Genomic DNA, 18,058 nt, shown 5'->3' on the forward strand with positions numbered 1-18,058 from the left:
CTGCACTCTAATTTGGTTTATGGTATTTAATTTAATTGAAGGGGAAAACATATGTATGGAACTTTTCTTTGTAGGGTTGTTCGGAGCTCCATGACAATTATAATGATACTCTTCCTGTTCCTGACTGGTCAGCATTCAGAGCAATTGATTATGGATATGCCAGGATGCAAGTATTCAACAAAACACATCTCTACTTTGAACAAGTATCCGACGACAAGGCAAGTAATATGTATTAAAAGTCTGTGTAACTGTCTCTGGGGAGATCCCGATATGGAAAAATACTCCCCTGCTAATATTGAAAACCTTTTATTACCGTAATTCTCTTAACATGGACGTGTTAAAATAATTTTAAAATAAAATCTTAAAATACACTCTCCTGTATTTTAACTGCCCCTCTTTTTCATATCTCTGAAACATACCACCTTCTCTCCCCACTATCAAAAGCCAAACCCGCTCTTAACCACGACTTGCTCTCGGTCAATACCTTGGACTTCCCTGACGAAGTGAGGCACCTACCCAAGTCGCACCAGCAAACCTTTTCTTTTAAAGATTTCCTCTACAGTATGTGAAGTTCCCGTACCCCTACTTGTATGTATCCTGTTGCAACTATGTTGAAAATTGGCCAGTATTCGTTTGGTTGAGAATGATTTCGTTTTTGTGGCTGGTATCCTGTTTCTGAAAGTCACTCAGAACGGTCACTTGAATTTGTATGTCAGTTGTTGCCCCATGGCTGATGTGAGAGGGTCATAGTTACAGTGTGAGTGCCTGGACAACAATGCATGGGGCAAACGATGTACAGTAACCTGATGTAAAGTTCACAAGTATGTTACAATTAGGGTCCTTCATTTTTCGGTGTTAGGTATTTTTTCTTTTTTTAAGAAGTGGTGTTATTTTCTTACTTTTCGCTATTATTTCTTTTTTAGCACACATGCCTGCCAAACATACCTATAATTATATCTTCATAACGTTTTTAAATCAGTATTTTAAAATATTTGTGGCAATTTTATACAGTGAAAACTAGTTTTGAGGAAGTTACTTTACAACATTTCTTGCACAATGAATACTGATGTTATGGCTCCTGTGTGCTGGTAGTACGCACTTGGGACTCCATAAAAATTACGGCACTTTCCTCGGTTGAGCAAGACCTTCTCGTGTTACAAGTACCGATGTCATGCCTCCCGGGTGACGGTAGGTACGCACTTAATCTTTGCCAAAATCATGTCAATTTGTTCGCTAATGTAAAGATTTTCTCACGCTGCAAATATTAATGTTACGGTCCCTCGCACAATTCGAGCCACTTTCCTCGATAACGAAAAACTTTTTTTGAGCGACATATGTCGATCTTACAACTCCCAAGTGACGGCAAATTCGTAATCCATCTCTGCCAGAACCTCAAGACTTCTCTCTGTAACGCAGCCCGTTACTTGTGTATCAAATACCAATGTTACGGCTTTATTTGATGGTAGCTGCTCACTCGGTTTCTGCCAGAACTGTGTATCTTAGCTCAGTGTTTCAAAAATTTCTGAAAGAAGGTGAAAAATCGTGGGAAATATCCATTAACACATGGTTTCATGAAACCGTCAGAATTTTTTCCAGCATATATAACACTTAACATACTTACTTATCTTTTGAATACAATTTTGGGAAATGTGCATGTTATATGTGTAAGAATGGTACATTTTATTATATTAGCCTAAAACACAAGAATGATGGAATTTCGTGGTATTTTTAGTTCTTGAGCACACAATATGTTGAAATTTGTGAAAAAAAGCTACAATTGGCATTTTATGCCACATTTGTGTTGTTTCTGCAATTTCGAAGGGATGAAAAATTTGTTCAGAACGTAACTGCACACAAACATTTTTTGCAGCAAACATTTTTCGTTATTATCACGCTTGCGAAAAATCAAGCTCCCTAGTTATAATGTATATAAATAGATATACTGTATACAGTGGCATGACCAGGATTTTCTAAAGGGAGGGGTTATGTGTACATTTTTTTAGTCAGTCCTCACTTTTCTAAATTTTCCTGCTTTTGAATTTTTTTTAGAAATACTGGACCAAAAGGGGGGGGGGTTATAACCCCCACCAACCCCCCCTTGGGCACACCACCGACTGTATATGTTATAATAAAGAAATATATAATGTATATCTAGGGGTAATATGTTCTATGTAATATAATGTAGGGGAGTTTTCAGACACAATGTATATTATTGCAAAATATTAATTACATCCAAGTTTTCTAAGAGTTACATTGGCAATTGCTACCTTCATTTGGTGCAAAGGTACATAAACCTTAATCTTAGAACTCAGCTAGCTTATCTACAGGGTAGGGTTCTTTGTAGACAACGAAACCAGACAGGATGCCTTCCAATGGACACGTTTAAACGAATATATTATTTAAACACAGGATACATGGAGTAAGAATATTTACATGATAAGCTACTTTCTTCTATAATTTTCTTGTTTACAGTCAATTTTCATCTCAATAGGATTTTTATTATTTATTTTCTATATTTGAATATTCTTCTATCCTGACTTCCTTCGTTATGGACAGATCTGGATCTGGACTTCCTTCTTAATGGATGGTCTGGATCGGGACTTTCTTCTCAATAGGGAGGATCTGGACTTCCCTCGTTCTGGATCTGGACTTCCTTCTTATCTTCTTTGTGAACTTCCCTCTGGATTTCAATTTATTTATGTTTTGACTATTTAACAAATTCCTTTACCCATTTCCAACTTTTCCCTTTAAGCTTTGGGAATAATACTAATATCCTCCCTTGGGGCTGTGATCGGAATGCGCCACCACTAACTAGGTACAACAGAGTGTATACTTGGTGCAGTCGATTGACATGCGCATCCAAGTAGGTGCTACAGTTAAACTGCGCAACCAAAACGTGCTGTGGGGCGTCGATCAGAACGCGCTCGCCACTGATGTAAACAAAATTTCCCCTATAGGAATGGTAAATCAATCATACAGATGCAATATCTGTTCAAAGATACAAACTTGTATCAGTGCTTTGACTTCCTTAATTTTCATATTAACTTACATGTGATCACTGATTTGATTTATAAAATATATATATTAATTTACTTCTTTCATATTTATTCTTTGTCTTCTTATAATATATTCTATTGTTTTTCATCTTTCCAATTTGCTTTGTTCTTATTTATAAAATTATTCACATATATTATGCCAATTCTTAACCTTGCACGCCTGGTGCTGCCATCTCTATTCGTCTTTGGCAAACTATTCACATTACTTGGTCCTATTGGGTACGTAACACAATATTCCCCCTGTTGGCCATAAAAAAAAATTGTCGTAATATATATATATATATATATATGCAGATACAATTTTTTTTTTCAAATTATATATGTACAATTCTATTATTTCTTCTTGATGCTTTCTTTCTTCTCTTCTGTACAATTATATCTTCTAATGTTGTCTAAATTCTCTCTCCTTTCTACATCTGTTTTTATATGCTTTAGAAGAACTGTATTTCTAAAAGTACTTATCACTTCATATGGGCCTTCATATATGAAAAATAGCTTTTTGATAGCTTTCTCTGAAGCTTTGCTCACCGGATGTGTTTTACAAAACACCAAATCTCCTTTCTTGATATCTATTTTCTTAACCTTCTTCTCGTCCTTTGTCTTTCTTCTATTTCTCTTTTTATACAGCTCTGATATCACTTTCTTCATTTCGCTCTTTTGCTCCATCATATCTGGCCACTCCAATTCTTCAAACACATATGGTTCCTCCGTGTATCCGAGAAATAATTCAGCAGGGCTTCTTCCTGTTTCTTCTGATAATGCGTTATTTAACAATTTAGTTATTTTATTAACAATGTTGACCATCGTGTATGATTATCGTGGCAGTATGTTCTTAACAGTCTGACTATTTCTCCATTGTATCGTTCTATGGGATTCGAGCTGGGGTGGTATCGCGTTACATTTATTACTTTGACTCCTTTGAATTGCATATAGTCCATGAAATACTCCGATACAAACTGTGTACCATTATCTGTTAACACCTTTCTAGGAATTCCATAGTGTTTAGTGAAACCGTCTTCGAAACATTTAACTATCTCTTTTGATGTTGCTTTTCTTATGTAACACATTACAAATTTACTACTTATGTCTACGCATGTAAGGATGTATTGGAATCCTCTTGATCTCGGCAGTGGTCCAATTAAGTCTATGGATATTAAATCCAATGGTCTTCGAGCTATAACATGTAATTCTTCCTTTCTTAATTTCCATTTAGATGGCTTAGTCTGTATGCATACAACGCAGTTTCTAACATGGTCCACAACATCCTTTTTCAGAGTCTTCCAAAAATAAAAATGACGTGCCATCCTCAAAGTTTTGTCTGTCCCAAAATGTCCTGACTCTTCATGTACTGTTGTTAAGATCTTATAGATCATTGTTTTGGGTACACATAACCTTACTTGGTGTGGATTTTCAACGTTCACTTTAAAAATCATGCCTTCTATAATTCTGTAATTCCCTTTGATTCTGGCTTTTCTCATCTTCGTTTCTCCAACAATGGTTTCTCCTTCCAATATTTTAAATATAGTACTAAGTTCTTCATCTTCTTTCATCTCTTTTATCCATTCTTCTTTTACTATATTCTTCATTTCTTCCTCCACAATCGCATTTATGGACAATTTGATTATCTCTTCTGGTTCTTGTTGGGGTCTTATTGGAGCTCTGCTTAATGCATCGGCAATTTGATTATCCCTGCCCTTTATATCAATCACTTCAAAGCTATATTCTTGTATTAACAGGGCCCATCTGGTAAGTCTAGGATTCCACTGCTTTGCCGAATTTAACCAGACCAAGCTTTTGTGATCGCTGAATACCTTAAATCTCCTTCCTTTGAGGTATGGTGAGAACTTTTGTATTCCGAATAGGATGGCTAGGCATTCGAGTTCACTTATCGTATAGGATTTCTCAAAAGTCTTACGAGAACGGCTGGCATACTGGATGACTTGGTCTTCTCCATTCCCATCCTTCTGGAATAGATACGCCCCTAGTCCTATATTAGATGCATCGGTTCCCAAGCAAAATGTTTTCTCGAAATTCGGTTGGCTTATAGCAGGCGATGATATGAGATTGATTTTCAGTACACCGAAAGCTTTATCTTCTTCTTCTCCCCAATTCCACTTGTTAGTTTTCTTTAACTCTTTCGCTGCGGAATTCTCTGGCACACAATATCCCTTGGCTGCGTAATTAAATTTGAAAAAATATTTTTTTTTAAAACAAATAGTTTTCACAATTACATTGCGTTATATATGAGAGAGAACTTACAAAATTCATTCTTGCACTGGAATACCATTCTGTAGTCCCTGGTGGTATGATATTTTGAAAAATTTTGAAATATTTTGAAATTTTGAAAAAAAAATTAGAAAGAATAATTTTAAAAAATTACATTGCAAAATATGTTATAGAGAAATTACAAAAGTCATTCCTTGCACTGGCAAACCATTCTGTAGTCCCTGATGGTATGGTATTTCTCAAAACACGGGATGACACAGAGTGGTGGAGCGGCGTGGAAATTCATAAGTAGTATCAAGATACTGGGTGGTGAAAACTTCAGTTTGTACTGCTGTGTGTTCAAATACTGAGCGGGGTAAATATTTGATAAAACAAGAAAATGGTGTGCTAAATACTGTACTGTCACCAAGTAACTTAGCACTTGCCTGTGTCGAACTTCCCGCACCTCGAGCAATGCTGCCTTGCACTCTGCTCCATGATGTTACGGACGGCGGTACAAATTCTTCATCAGACACTACACAATCACTGTCACCAATTGAAGTCTCATAAAAACTGTCGCTATTATCGTCACAATTTAATTCACCTTCTGATTCAACAGTTGAGTAACATCATTATCAGACAAGTGTTGACGACTTGACGAAGCCATGTTGTTTACATTCGAACATGCATTTGAAACTGACATGTCAGAGCACTCAACGCTCGTATTCTAAACGGAGGCGTAATTAGCGACATCATATGGATATAAACAAAACTACAAGTTCAAATAGTTCCAAATAGTATCTACAGATGTCTGAAGGCTACTAAAAGCAACGTACCGCGGAAATGCGACACCCGCAACGAGTGGAAGTATGAACTCGCAATAATGCGACTTCTGCAGAGCAAGGCACCTGGCGTGCTGTGCATAAATGCGACGACCGCAGCGAAAGAGTTAATAGCTCATACAATGGTCTTGCTTTTTGTGCAAAATCTCTAATGAACTTGCTTCTCCAATTACGCATTCCAAGAAATCTCTGTAATTGTTTCTTTGTAATTGGCTTAGGGAAAAGTCTTATCGCTTCATCCTTATCTGTACATAGCTTAATTTCTCCACCGGATATAACATGGCCTAAAAACTTAACTTCCTTTCTGACAAAAGAGCATTTCTCCAGTTTGACGGTTAATCCTGCTTTTCCTAATTTGCTCAATACCCAATCTATTCTTCTTATATGTGAATCCCAGTCTTTACTGTGAATGCACATGTCATCTACATATATGGCTAACCAATGCTTAGTTTCTATCCCAAATATCTTGTTCAACGCAGTCATAAATGCCGAAACAGATGAATTTAAACCATATGGCAATCTTCTGAATTGAAACAATCTTGAGCCATATCTGAATGCTGTATACTTTCTTGACTTCTTCTCGATCTCAACTTGAAAGTATCCCAGGGTCAAATCAAAAGAAGTAAAGTATCTGCTTCCTGCAAATGAGTGTAGCATCTCATCTATTCTATCCACCTGGTTTCTTGGAAGTAATACGTGTTTGTTTAGTTCTCTCAGATCTAAGACTGGTCTAACTCCTCCATTGGGTTTGTCAACTACATGCATCGGGCTTACATGTATGCTATTTGAATCTTCTATAATTTCCCATCTTAACCATTTCTGAAGTTCTTCCTCTACAGCTTTTCTTTTCGCAAAAGGTATCGGATACTGTTTATATACTATAGGTCTTTCTGTATCTACTTCTATTTCGTAGGAATACCCTCTGGTGAGTCCTGGCTTTTGGCTAAACAAATTCCTATGCTCTAACAAAACTTCTTGTAATTGCTTCCTCTCTTCTTTGGAGATATCTTTGCACTCATCAACCTTATTCTTTATCTCTTCAACAGATGCAGTGTATTCATCATTTTCTTTATTCATTTCACTTTCAATTTCTTCGCATATATCATTTGGTACTGCCTTCATCTGTCCGTACATTAAATTGAGGTTGCCAATGCATTCTTTTTTCTCCATTTTGTTGTTTACAGTTTCCATAGGAACATCTAGTCTTTCTTCTTCCAATGACTCTAGATTCAATCTTCTATCTTTGATATAAATATGACCATCATATTTTTCCAAAAATGGTATTCCTAATATCATACCACTTCTTAGACCTTTTACTACGAGGAATCTGACAGGAAAATTTAACCCTTGAAGGTTCATCATTACGCCGACGGTTCCTTGTATTTTATATTCTTCTTTCCCTGCTGCCATGACCAATCTTATTTTATCCCTTTCTGATGCATCTAGACGAGCTTGTGGATATTTTCCTTTTATCCGTTTCCAACAATCATAACTCATTACTTCTACTACACTACCACAATCTATTAGGCACTTTACTTCTAATTCTATAATTTTTGCCTTTACATAAAAAGTTCTCCCTGGCTTCAGGTCATTGAAATTCGGCTCTTCTATTAAATATAACTCAAGACTTTCTCTTTCACTATGTACATTTCTATTTACAATTTCTCCCTGCCTTACATTTCTCTCTGTTTTTGCTCTCACACCTGGGAGATGCTGCAAGAGCATTACATGTTTGACCCTCTATTCTCTTCTGCATTCCTTGAATCTTCATCTGCTGTAATTCCCTCTTGGAATCTTCTTGCGTCATTACAATAATTTCTGGCTAATTCTATGGCTTCATCTCTTTCTACATCCGGAAGTGCATTTCTTCTTTCCATTTCTTCATTGGGCACACTTACTCGGTATTCTCTTTCGTTCTGTTCATATATGTTCCTCCATCGCTGATTTCCTCCTCTTCCGTATCTTCGGAAATTATTTCGGCCTCTCAAGTTTCTCCAATTTCCTCAATATCTATCATCGTTTCTCTCTCTTTCTTCCACAGAGTCTATGTTTCTTTCATATCTTCCATTGTTTCTTCCTACATCTCTTCTTTCTGCACTTGGTCTCTGGTTTCTAACTTCTATTCTTCTTACATCAAATTCTTGTCTCCGGAACTTTGGTTTTGAGCGCCCTTCTTCTTCTGAATGTTGCCTCTTTCCATAGAATCTTCCTTCCTTATCGTTCCAGGAATTCTGAGTTTTTCTTAGCACATCTTCGGTTCTTAGATATTCAATCAAATCATCAACTGCTTTTATCTTAACCGCTGCTATAGCTCTATGTATTCTTAATGGCAATGTTTGGACAACTTGTTTAACCAGCTCCTCTTCACTGCATCCTTCCTTTAGGTTTTTGAAGCTTCTAAGAGTCTCCCATGTATGTTCTTCCAGGCTGTCGACTTTTGACCAATCTACATATCTTCTTTTTAATGCTTCCAGCTGCCTTTCCTTTGTGTCTTCACTGCAGTAGTAATTCAGAAATTTTCGGCTGAACTCCTTAAAATTTCTAAATTTGTGCTGATTTAGTTGATACCATCCTGCTGCCGACTGTTCAAAACATGTCTCTATGACGTTCAAAATCATTCCTTCGGGGATCCTCATAAGTCTGACATTTGTTGTTAGTTCCCTTAAAAACTTTCTGGGACATTTATCAGATATATTCCCATTGAATTTTGGAAGATGCTGCAATTCTTGTGGCCTAGGTATCCTTGTCCTATAGTTCTCGTCTCTCGGGAATTCATTTTCCAATATGTCTAAGAGCCTTTCATTATTACTTCCATCTTCGCTATTCTTCCATTTCCTTTTCTTGTGACCTCCCGCTATTCTATATCTCTTATGCTTCTCTTCTTCCTCCGTTGTCGATTCATCGCTTGAACTATCTACTCTCAGCTCTTTCTTAACCTTCGTTTCTTCACTTTCTCGAAACCTAGGATTTATGTTTCCTTCTCTGATGAATAGCTTTCCTAACTTTCTTTCCACTTCTTCTACTTTCTTTTCTGTCTTCTCTATCTTTAACACTGCCCCATTTAATTTTCTGTCTAATTCCTTTCCTTTCTTATCTGCTGCATTAATTTTGTTTTGATTTTCCGCAATGTCCTTCTCCATACTGCTAGTTTTTTCTTGAACTTCTTGCAGTTCCTGCGTACTTACTTCTCTCAGTTTTAGAACTTCCTTTTCCATTCTATTGCGTGTTTCCCAGCTTCTATCTTCCATTAGGACCTTTGCTTCCTCTATCTTGCTTTCATTTTCATCTACTCTAGAAGATACTGCTTCTATTTGCGATTTATTTTCAACAATTTTTCTTTCCATACCATCGGTTCTGTGTATATTCTCCTCTCTAAGTTTTGAAACTTCTTCCTCGATCGTCCTATTTATATCCACGCTTTTGTTTTCAATTAGCAGTGTTGTTTCTTCTATCTTCTTTTCCAATGATCTTCTATTTTCTTCACATGTCTCGGTTATTTTCTCGTACATTTTCTTGCTTTCATTTCTTACTTCTTCTAATTTTCTACTATTTTCATCGAGCCTTTCTTTCACTTCCTTGTTATTTTCTTCTAACTTTTCTTTTACTTCTGTTATTTTCTTCTAACTTTTCTTTCACTTCTCTGTTGTTCTCTTCAAACTTCTCTTCAAATTTCTCTTCTAATCTTCTGCTATTTTCTTCCATTCTCTGTGCGTTAACTTCCATTTGCATTGACATCTTTTGAAACAATTCTATTAAGTTTATTTCTTCTGTCTTCTTTTGTTTTTCTTTCAACTTTTCTTTCTTGCAGTTCTTACATACGTATCCTTCTTCCCTTTCACTTATTGATATATATTTTTCCTTTCTTATTCCTTCGCACATCCAGTGTCTCATTTCCTTACATGTGGTACAAACAATAATTTCTTCTTTGTTTCCTTCCTCTCCGCAACAAATGAAAGTTTCCCTTTTTTCTCCGTCTTCCTTCATTGTAGCTTCTCCATTCTCATTTCCATCTTTATCCTTTTCCTCCATTTTCAATTATTCTTTCTCTCTTCGCTGTCTGGTTCCTAATTCTCGAGCCCCAAAAGTTGGTCGCCATTTATTTATGCTACCTTCATTTGGTGCAAAGGTACATAAACCTTAATCTTAGAACTCAGCTAGCTTATCTACAGGGTAGGGTTCTTTGTAGACAACGAAACCAGACAGGATGCCTTCCAATGGACACGTTTAAACGAATATATTATTTAAACACAGGATACATGGAGTAAGAATATTTACATGATAAGCTACTTTCTTCTATAATTTTCTTGTTTACAGTCAATTTTCATCTCAATATGATTTTTATTATTTACTTTCTATATTTGAATATTCTTCTATCCTGACTTCCTTCGTTATGGACAGATCTGGATCTGGACTTCCTTCTTAATGGATGGTCTGGATCGGGACTTTCTTCTCAATAGGGAGGATCTGGACTTCCCTCGTTCTGGATCTGGACTTCCTTCTTATCTTCTTTGTGAACTTCCCTCTGGATTTCAATTTATTTATGTTTTGACTATTTAACGAATTCCTTTACCCTTTTCCAACTTTTCCCTTTAAGCTTTGGGAATAATACTAATATCCTCCCTTGGGGCTGCGATCGGAACGTGCCACCACTAACTAGGTACAACAGAGTGTATACTTGGTGCAGCCGATTGACATGCGCATCCAAGTAGTTGCTACAGTTAAACTGCACAACCAAAACGTGCTGTGGGGCGTCGATCAGAATGCGCTCGCCACTGATGTAAACAAAATTTCCCCTATAGGAATGGTAAATCAATCATACAGATGCAATATCTGTTCAAAGACACAAACTTGTATCAGTGCTTTGACTTCCTTAATTTTCATATTAACTTACATGTGATCACTGATTTGATTTATAAAATATATATATTAATTTACTTCTTTCATATTTATTCTTTGTCTTCTTATAATATATTCTATTGTTTTTCATCTTTCCAATTTGCTTTGTTCTTATTTATAAAATTATTCACATATATTATACCAATTCTTAACCTTGCATGCCTGGTGCTGCCATCTCTATTCATCTTTGGCAAACTATTCACATTACTTGGTCCTATTGGGTACGTAACACAATATAATAACAAATCTCTTGGCACTGAACAAGGTGGGTTTTAAACATTTTTAATACAGTCTCTTTTTAACATGAATATGTTTTAATACAAAATATGGAAGTCACCATTGAAATACTTGTTACAGCAGCAGTTCCATATTTTCCCATGTTTATTAACGATTAACCTTTAGCCACCCGAGCCTCTTTCGAATGTAACCCCCTTGTCGCTGGAGCCGATTTTCAGCAAAATGCAGAGTTTTGACTGTGGATCGGACGCTAATTGCTGTAGATAGACAAATGATATATCGTTTTACTAGGAATGAACCATAGATTCGTACTATATAAAATTTATGCACATTCAGCATATATATCGTGGGAGGGGAAAACTGAAAATTCCAAAATTTTTGAAGAAAATATGGGGGTTTCGCCCACTCCCACCACCTACACCGACAAAAAGTACAAGACATTGTAACAATACACATGGAAATAATCGTTGGGGTGTTAGGATGAAGAAAATAATTGCACTATTATCATATGATCAATAGAACATGACTTGTACCACCAGAATGACATGTCTGCGTGTCACTGACTCAAGTCTCGAATTTCAACAAAATGCATAGTTACCTTCAAACAACTGTAGATCTGCTGCACCTTTCTATTTTTAGACAATGTAGGTCACATTGCAGCAATTTGAAATACATGTGCTTGGCAACAAAGACCTGTTTTCGTCTTGCTTTCGAACTCTTCTTTGTATTAGCACAGTTTTCCTCAACCCCTCTCCCCCCCCTCTCCTTGTGGCGACAAGAGGAAAATTCCTTCTGACCTTGGGTACCGAGAAGCAAACTTTTCACCCATCTAGTTTTCAGTGGTGGAAGAAAAGAATTGCTAACAAATGCAGCCTTCGTTTATTTTTCCTTTGTGAGGAAGCTGAACCAAAAAAGCAACAATTTTCCCACCTTTTTGTTCAACACCAAGACGTGCAAGTCATAATTGTTTAATATGTGTGTTAACAATAATGTAAAAGAAGAAAATCGCAAATCCAGCTAAAAATAGCGACATTATAATGTAAAAACTATGAGCATGCTAGAGGATCTCGATCGAGACGCTCGGATTTTACTGTATTTTAATTGTTCATTGTTTTCTTTGACTCTTTGCCTATTCACAAATGGCTGCTTGAACCAGGTATGCAGAACACCATCTACCTGAAGTTATTAGGTGTTTAATATAGTAAAAGAAAACATAATTACTATTATTTTTTTACATTCATCTAATTGTAACCACCTTTGATCCACAATCTCATTGGACTTTTTTGGATTAAGAGAAAGAGCAGGGTTTAAAACTGGCAGTGGAAAATGCTATAATCCAATTAATGTGATAAACTTCCATAAGATTATAAATCTTACTGCAAACCAACTCTGTAAATATGGAGCACATTCTGCTCACAATTACAGTGGAAATTCATGTTATACATTTTCTTGTTTCATATTTTGTTGTATTAATTTTGCCTTTAAATTCTAGGATGGTGAAGTTTTGGACAGTATTTGGCTGATCAAGGATTCTCATGGCTCATACGACTAAGAAGACAATAATCTGTCGAAAATAAAACAATAGAGAATTGATTATGTAAAAATCAAGTTAATAAAAATGATCACCATACATTACATTAGTAATAATTATTTTAATAGTAATTTATATATATGTATCTCTCTCTCCAGGTTTAATCCCCTTAACGAAGTGAAAATTACTATTTTTTGCCAACTCTTTTGGCATTCTGGATCACTGTGCATTGATGGGTTTTTCCCATACTTTGTCCGGAAATGTTGTTGCATTTGTGTAACAGATTTTGTTACACAAAATGTTGTGGGGACAACATTCATACAACACAGCCTGCTATGTCAGTGGAGGACTTGAAACAAACAATGGAAATGTCAATTAAAACTTTGATATTTACAGTTTATTACATAACAAATACCATGATAAATGTGCAAAGTTGTAAAGAGACTTTGTGGACATCTTGTATATTTAGAACTTTTTAAATACAATTTAAAATCTTTGTAACCTAACAATGAGTGAGATATATGTAAAAGTAGCTAGGATATATATTTTTTTTATTTTTACAAATTTAAACTACAAATAAAAACTTTAAACACAACTATATTTACACTGCAAATAATATCTTCAAACGTGTCCATACAGAACCGAAACTTAAATTGATGTATTTACACTATCCATTAAAATACATTGTCCTAATTTACAATGCTAAGTTTCAAAATTAACATGATTAACTGTCTTGCAATTATAGTAGTTTTACACAAATGCATCTGTAAATTCAACACCAAAATACTTTCAACTAAATCCACTTCATGTATCTGACATATTCACCTTGATGATGTGTTCTTACTTGTCTAAATGCAGCACGTTAAAAATATGACATTGCAGATTCCCCACTTTAATCTATCTCATGCAAAATGTTGGATTTTTATTGTGTGCTGCCTTTTTACCCTGCTCGCATACTTCAACAAATAGGAACATATCTGACACACTGTAAGAATTTCGGTCATCTGTGCTGGTAACAAGTATAGTACAGACTGATCCATTGAAGTACAGACCGTCTCATCAGTGTTTGCGCTGTAAGCAAATGAGGCACTCACGGCCGTTTGTCGGCATAGTAGAGTGTCGATGAAGCAAGTGCATAACAGTTTCCGTAATTATTATTAAAGTGATTTACTTACCAGATTTATAAAAGAAGATGTTCAAACTAGTCGCCTTCGATGGGCACACATTTTTGATCCATCTTTATTAAGACACCCACTAATGTAAGCTGCCATGGAAGCTAGAAACCAGATTTTAAGGAGGTTTTGAAAGTAGACACGAAACTGTGAAGTGATAAGGGTCCTTGTTTTGTATTGTGTGGCATTTATTAGTCTGGCGAATGTGAAGTGATAGGGTGCTTCTTACATATTGTGTTTTTTCTAGTGTATTCAACTGTAAAGTGTGTTATGGCTCAGCAAAGGTTTTCTACTGCACAGAGTGTATTTATTCATTATTCGTATATATGTTAACTCAATCGGCACGTGAAGTTCAAAGGCGATTTGAAACAACATTCCTGGGTGTAAAAGTTCCATGTTGTAAATAAATCATTCTTTAAACTTGTGCACTTCATTCATGGACAGTTTACAGTGCTTGTCAATAGCTCAAACACTGACATGGCAGTCTACACTTCAATGGATCGCTCTGTACTTTCTAAATAATATGAAAGCACTTTTAAATAATGAAAAACAGTAGCACCTTGTTTCACTGGATAAAATCTGACAATTTAGGAGGGTGCTCTGCCAGCACTCGAAATCTAACATTGTGCTAGACTGATTAATATTTAGCAGGCAGAAGTGACATCATTTCTTGTAATAGTCAGGGAGTTTACCTCAATAATTGATGAGAATTGCACCTCAGGATTGGTTTATCAGTACAACAGAATTGCTGATAAGTTTACTGTTACAATATTTACAAAGTCCATAATTGAATGCACCCTAAGCACTTATTAAAATTAAGACACAGTTCATGAACTCTCTCTTTGTGAAATACTTTCTCCACACCCATGTGTGTAGAAGCTGCACAAGATACCTACGTTTTAAGAGGTCCGTTTAAACCTTGTTTAAACCCCATATGAACTGCTTTTGCATTTTATTACTGGTAATCCAGGTAATTTTACCCAAATACAATAGTGTACAGGCAATAAAATTAACAGTACTATGTAATGTACACAGCCCGATTAATGAATGACACAAAGAGTCAAAATAAGACTTATGCTGCATAAAGCATATTCCGTACAGGGAATTGGGAAGAATATTTTCTCATGTACACATATCTTGAATAATAATACATAATATAAAGTAAATAATACACATAAAATGTGTGAAAATGCATCCAAGTAGATATAAATTTAGTAAAACATTAAAATTACATTACTAGCTAGAGTAATAAAAAATGTACATTCCATCACAGTAGTGTTGTAATAAAGTTTACTAAAGAATAAATATATACAAATTACCAATTAAGATTTGAAACCTTGATTAAAATGGGCACTTATTTCTTCAGCTATGATTTCATAGTACTTTCCATAAATACATTTAATACAATATTTTATTTACACATGTGACTAGGCTAATATTTTCTCAAAAATCAACTGCATTCTAAATTTTATTCAGACTTATTAGAGCACATTAAAATGCAGTTTACACACAAATACATTAAAAAAACTGACTGGTTTCAAATATTCACACAAAATTACTTGCTATAACATAATATATTATTAAAATATACAAGGAAAAAAAACACAAAAGCTAGGCTCTCCATCATTCGCAACTCTGTACTTTGTTGCAAAACAACTGTATATTGCATGAGAGAGCAGGTGGAAGGCATTGGTCATGATGGAAAATCTAAAAACATGTTAAAAGAGTTACACACAAATTAACTTATATTGTAAAAAAAATGAATACATCATCTTTTTCATTTATGTTGCCCTGTATATGTTCATACTTCCTGATATTTTGGGGAAATGATCTCTGATACACAAAATTATTAAATGGAGTATTTTGTGTACCATCATTTTTTATGGTCAGCAAATCATAGTTTATTTGAATGCCTCACCTAGTGCACCCCCTCATTCATACATTCTTCTTCTCCAAATGTGAATATGTGATCACTTTGAGATCAATCCTGACAATGTCAATATTTTATTTACCAACATGTCCTTTCGGTTACATCTTCCGGATCATCCCTTACCTACCAACTGCTACAGGAAGAAATATGATAGCCAGGAACCTTCACATGGATATCAAACTAGGCAGACATCTGGCCCAATGGAAGGCAACATCAGTTACTAATGTAGAAAGAGAATGGATATTACGTGAATATCAGGATTGAACAGAGATATTTGATTTTTGTTACTATTGCAACCACCGATATTACAACTGTGTACCAAAACAGCAACATGCAGCAAATCTTGACATAAAAACAATAATGGCAATACATGACATCAGTTTTGGATTATTGCAAGGGGTGGGGGTGTCACAGTGTATGGGTCTAGGACATTTTGGTGCAACATATAACTGGCACACAGAAAGAAAATAATGTACTTTTGAATTGACCTCTCTTTACTGTGTTCCTTCATACAAGCAATTTTACATGACAAAGTTACGAGCAACACCTTGTAGGTAGCGAACGATGTCTGTTCTATCATATGCAGCAACCAGTGTTTCAAGTCGAACACAACACTATTTTTATCTCGTTCTTGGCCGCTCGATGTTTCCACTGATTTTGTCCATAGCGAGTTTCGTTCAGAGCTACTTCTCGACGCAGGACTTCCAGGAACTGCCAAATCGTTGTCTGCGGAAACATGCGACTGGAATCCTCGATGCCAGCCCTCCACAGCATTGTTTGTTTTTCCATCTCAATTTAGGACACCTCCGTAGTGATTCCAAAGTTCGACGGAGAACTTCGGCTGACGCATTCCACCTCTTCACTGTAGACATCCTACGTAGTTGTCTTTGAAGTAATCCAGAACTGGTTGAAGATCATCTGATACTTCGCTGCAAAATTCTTCAAAAGCTTGAGCTACATCCATTTCAGGTACCAACGCCAAAGCTGGTATCATACGGCACTGAAGTGAGAATGCTGCATCCTTTGCATATCTCATCTGCAACCCTTCCGACTGCACTCGGCGATATATACATTTTTCTGCATAGTGTTCTTTTCATCGTGTCAATAGGCGGCAGATGAGATGCCACTTCAGGTTCAGCAGACTCCAAAAATCTCCCCAAAAGTTGAAGACTGTTTTCTTGAGTTTCCCTGGCACTGGTCTTCATTTCAGTGTATAGTAATCCGGCGTTTAGTCCACAAACATCTGGTGCATGTGTGTGTTCATTTACAAATTTCACAATTTCACCGTTCACAGCGTGGACAAGGGCCTTGCACTGCCGGTACACTTTATCATTTCTGGTCTTTTCTTCTAAATACGAAAATCCATCATGGATTAGTTTCTTTCCACCATGAGAACTATCCACTACAGAACACATTTTTGAAGTGATGAGGAAGTAACTAACATTCAGTATTTATAGTCACTGAAAAGTGAAAGTAAATGACAGAGGTAAGAGGTGAAAGGATATAAAGAGAAAGACACCAAATGTCCTGGCACCAAAATGTCCGGCTCCCACAGTGTATAATACACCCAGCAACAAACTTGTATTTAATATGTATTTCTAGATTATTTGTGGGGAAGATTGTTAATCAGTGCATCTCAGCCATGTGCAAGTCTTTTCCACAAGGGTGTAGGGGTTGTCTTTTCTTCCATTTGATGTCATTTTATTTTCTGGCATGAGTAATGTATAGGGCTTGGAAGTTGATGACCTAAAAAAATGTTAAAAAATGACCTAAAAATAATTTTTGCTCTTAAAATGAAAGCTTGATTTTTTCATAAATTACAAATAATTAGACAAAACCTATTTTTTGGTGTCAAAGGAGAAAAAAGGAATTAAGTGCAAATGTAGTTTCCTTTATTTTTACTTCCAGATTTTTCTGTGTAAGTCATTCACCTTCTTTCAGAGTTCGTCTTGCATGATACAGTAGTCAGTCAGCATCTGAAAACAAAGTTGTGTTTTGCATACATCAGATTATATTTTTTTTTTATATTGTGACTAAAACCAAAGATGATCATAGTGGCCAGCAAGGGAATTTTAAAGTAGCTTAAGCAATTTAAGTGTACCACAATTAATTATTTAATCCTTTGCCAAACTTTCAGTTAAAAATAATATTGGCATTTCCATTGACCGTATGGCGAACTTGCTAAAAAG

At 35.8% G+C, this 18,058-nt stretch overlaps 2 protein-coding genes across 4 annotated transcripts in view; one reads left to right on the forward strand and one right to left on the reverse strand.

Annotated features, from left to right (window-relative positions):
• Positions 1 to 12,864, forward strand: part of LOC145981060 (acid phosphatase type 7-like) — an 81,236-nt gene extending 68,372 nt beyond the window's left edge. Inside the window, exons 9-10 of the mRNA XM_083114175.1 lie at positions 75 to 218; positions 12,729 to 12,864. Coding sequence (XP_082970301.1) covers positions 75 to 218; positions 12,729 to 12,788 — 204 coding nt within the window. The 3' untranslated portion in view covers positions 12,789 to 12,864. The remainder of the gene's footprint in view (positions 1 to 74; positions 219 to 12,728) is intronic.
• Positions 12,865 to 13,221: 357 nt separating this feature from the next.
• Positions 13,222 to 18,058, reverse strand: part of LOC145980558 (pyruvate dehydrogenase phosphatase regulatory subunit, mitochondrial) — a 70,520-nt gene continuing 65,683 nt past the window's right edge. For 2 of the 3 annotated variants that reach the window (XM_083113581.1, XM_083113583.1), the window contains exon 17: positions 13,222 to 16,089. The gene's annotated coding sequence lies outside the window, so the exon portion shown is untranslated. Of the gene's footprint in view, positions 16,090 to 17,606; positions 17,846 to 18,058 lie in introns of those variants that run through there. The other variant, XM_083113584.1, reaches the window with a different exon arrangement.

Source organism: Lepisma saccharinum, chromosome 28 (assembly GCF_977018435.1).
Source record: "Lepisma saccharinum chromosome 28, izLepSacc3.1, whole genome shotgun sequence".
NCBI classification, from domain to species: domain Eukaryota; kingdom Metazoa; phylum Arthropoda; class Insecta; order Zygentoma; family Lepismatidae; genus Lepisma; species Lepisma saccharinum.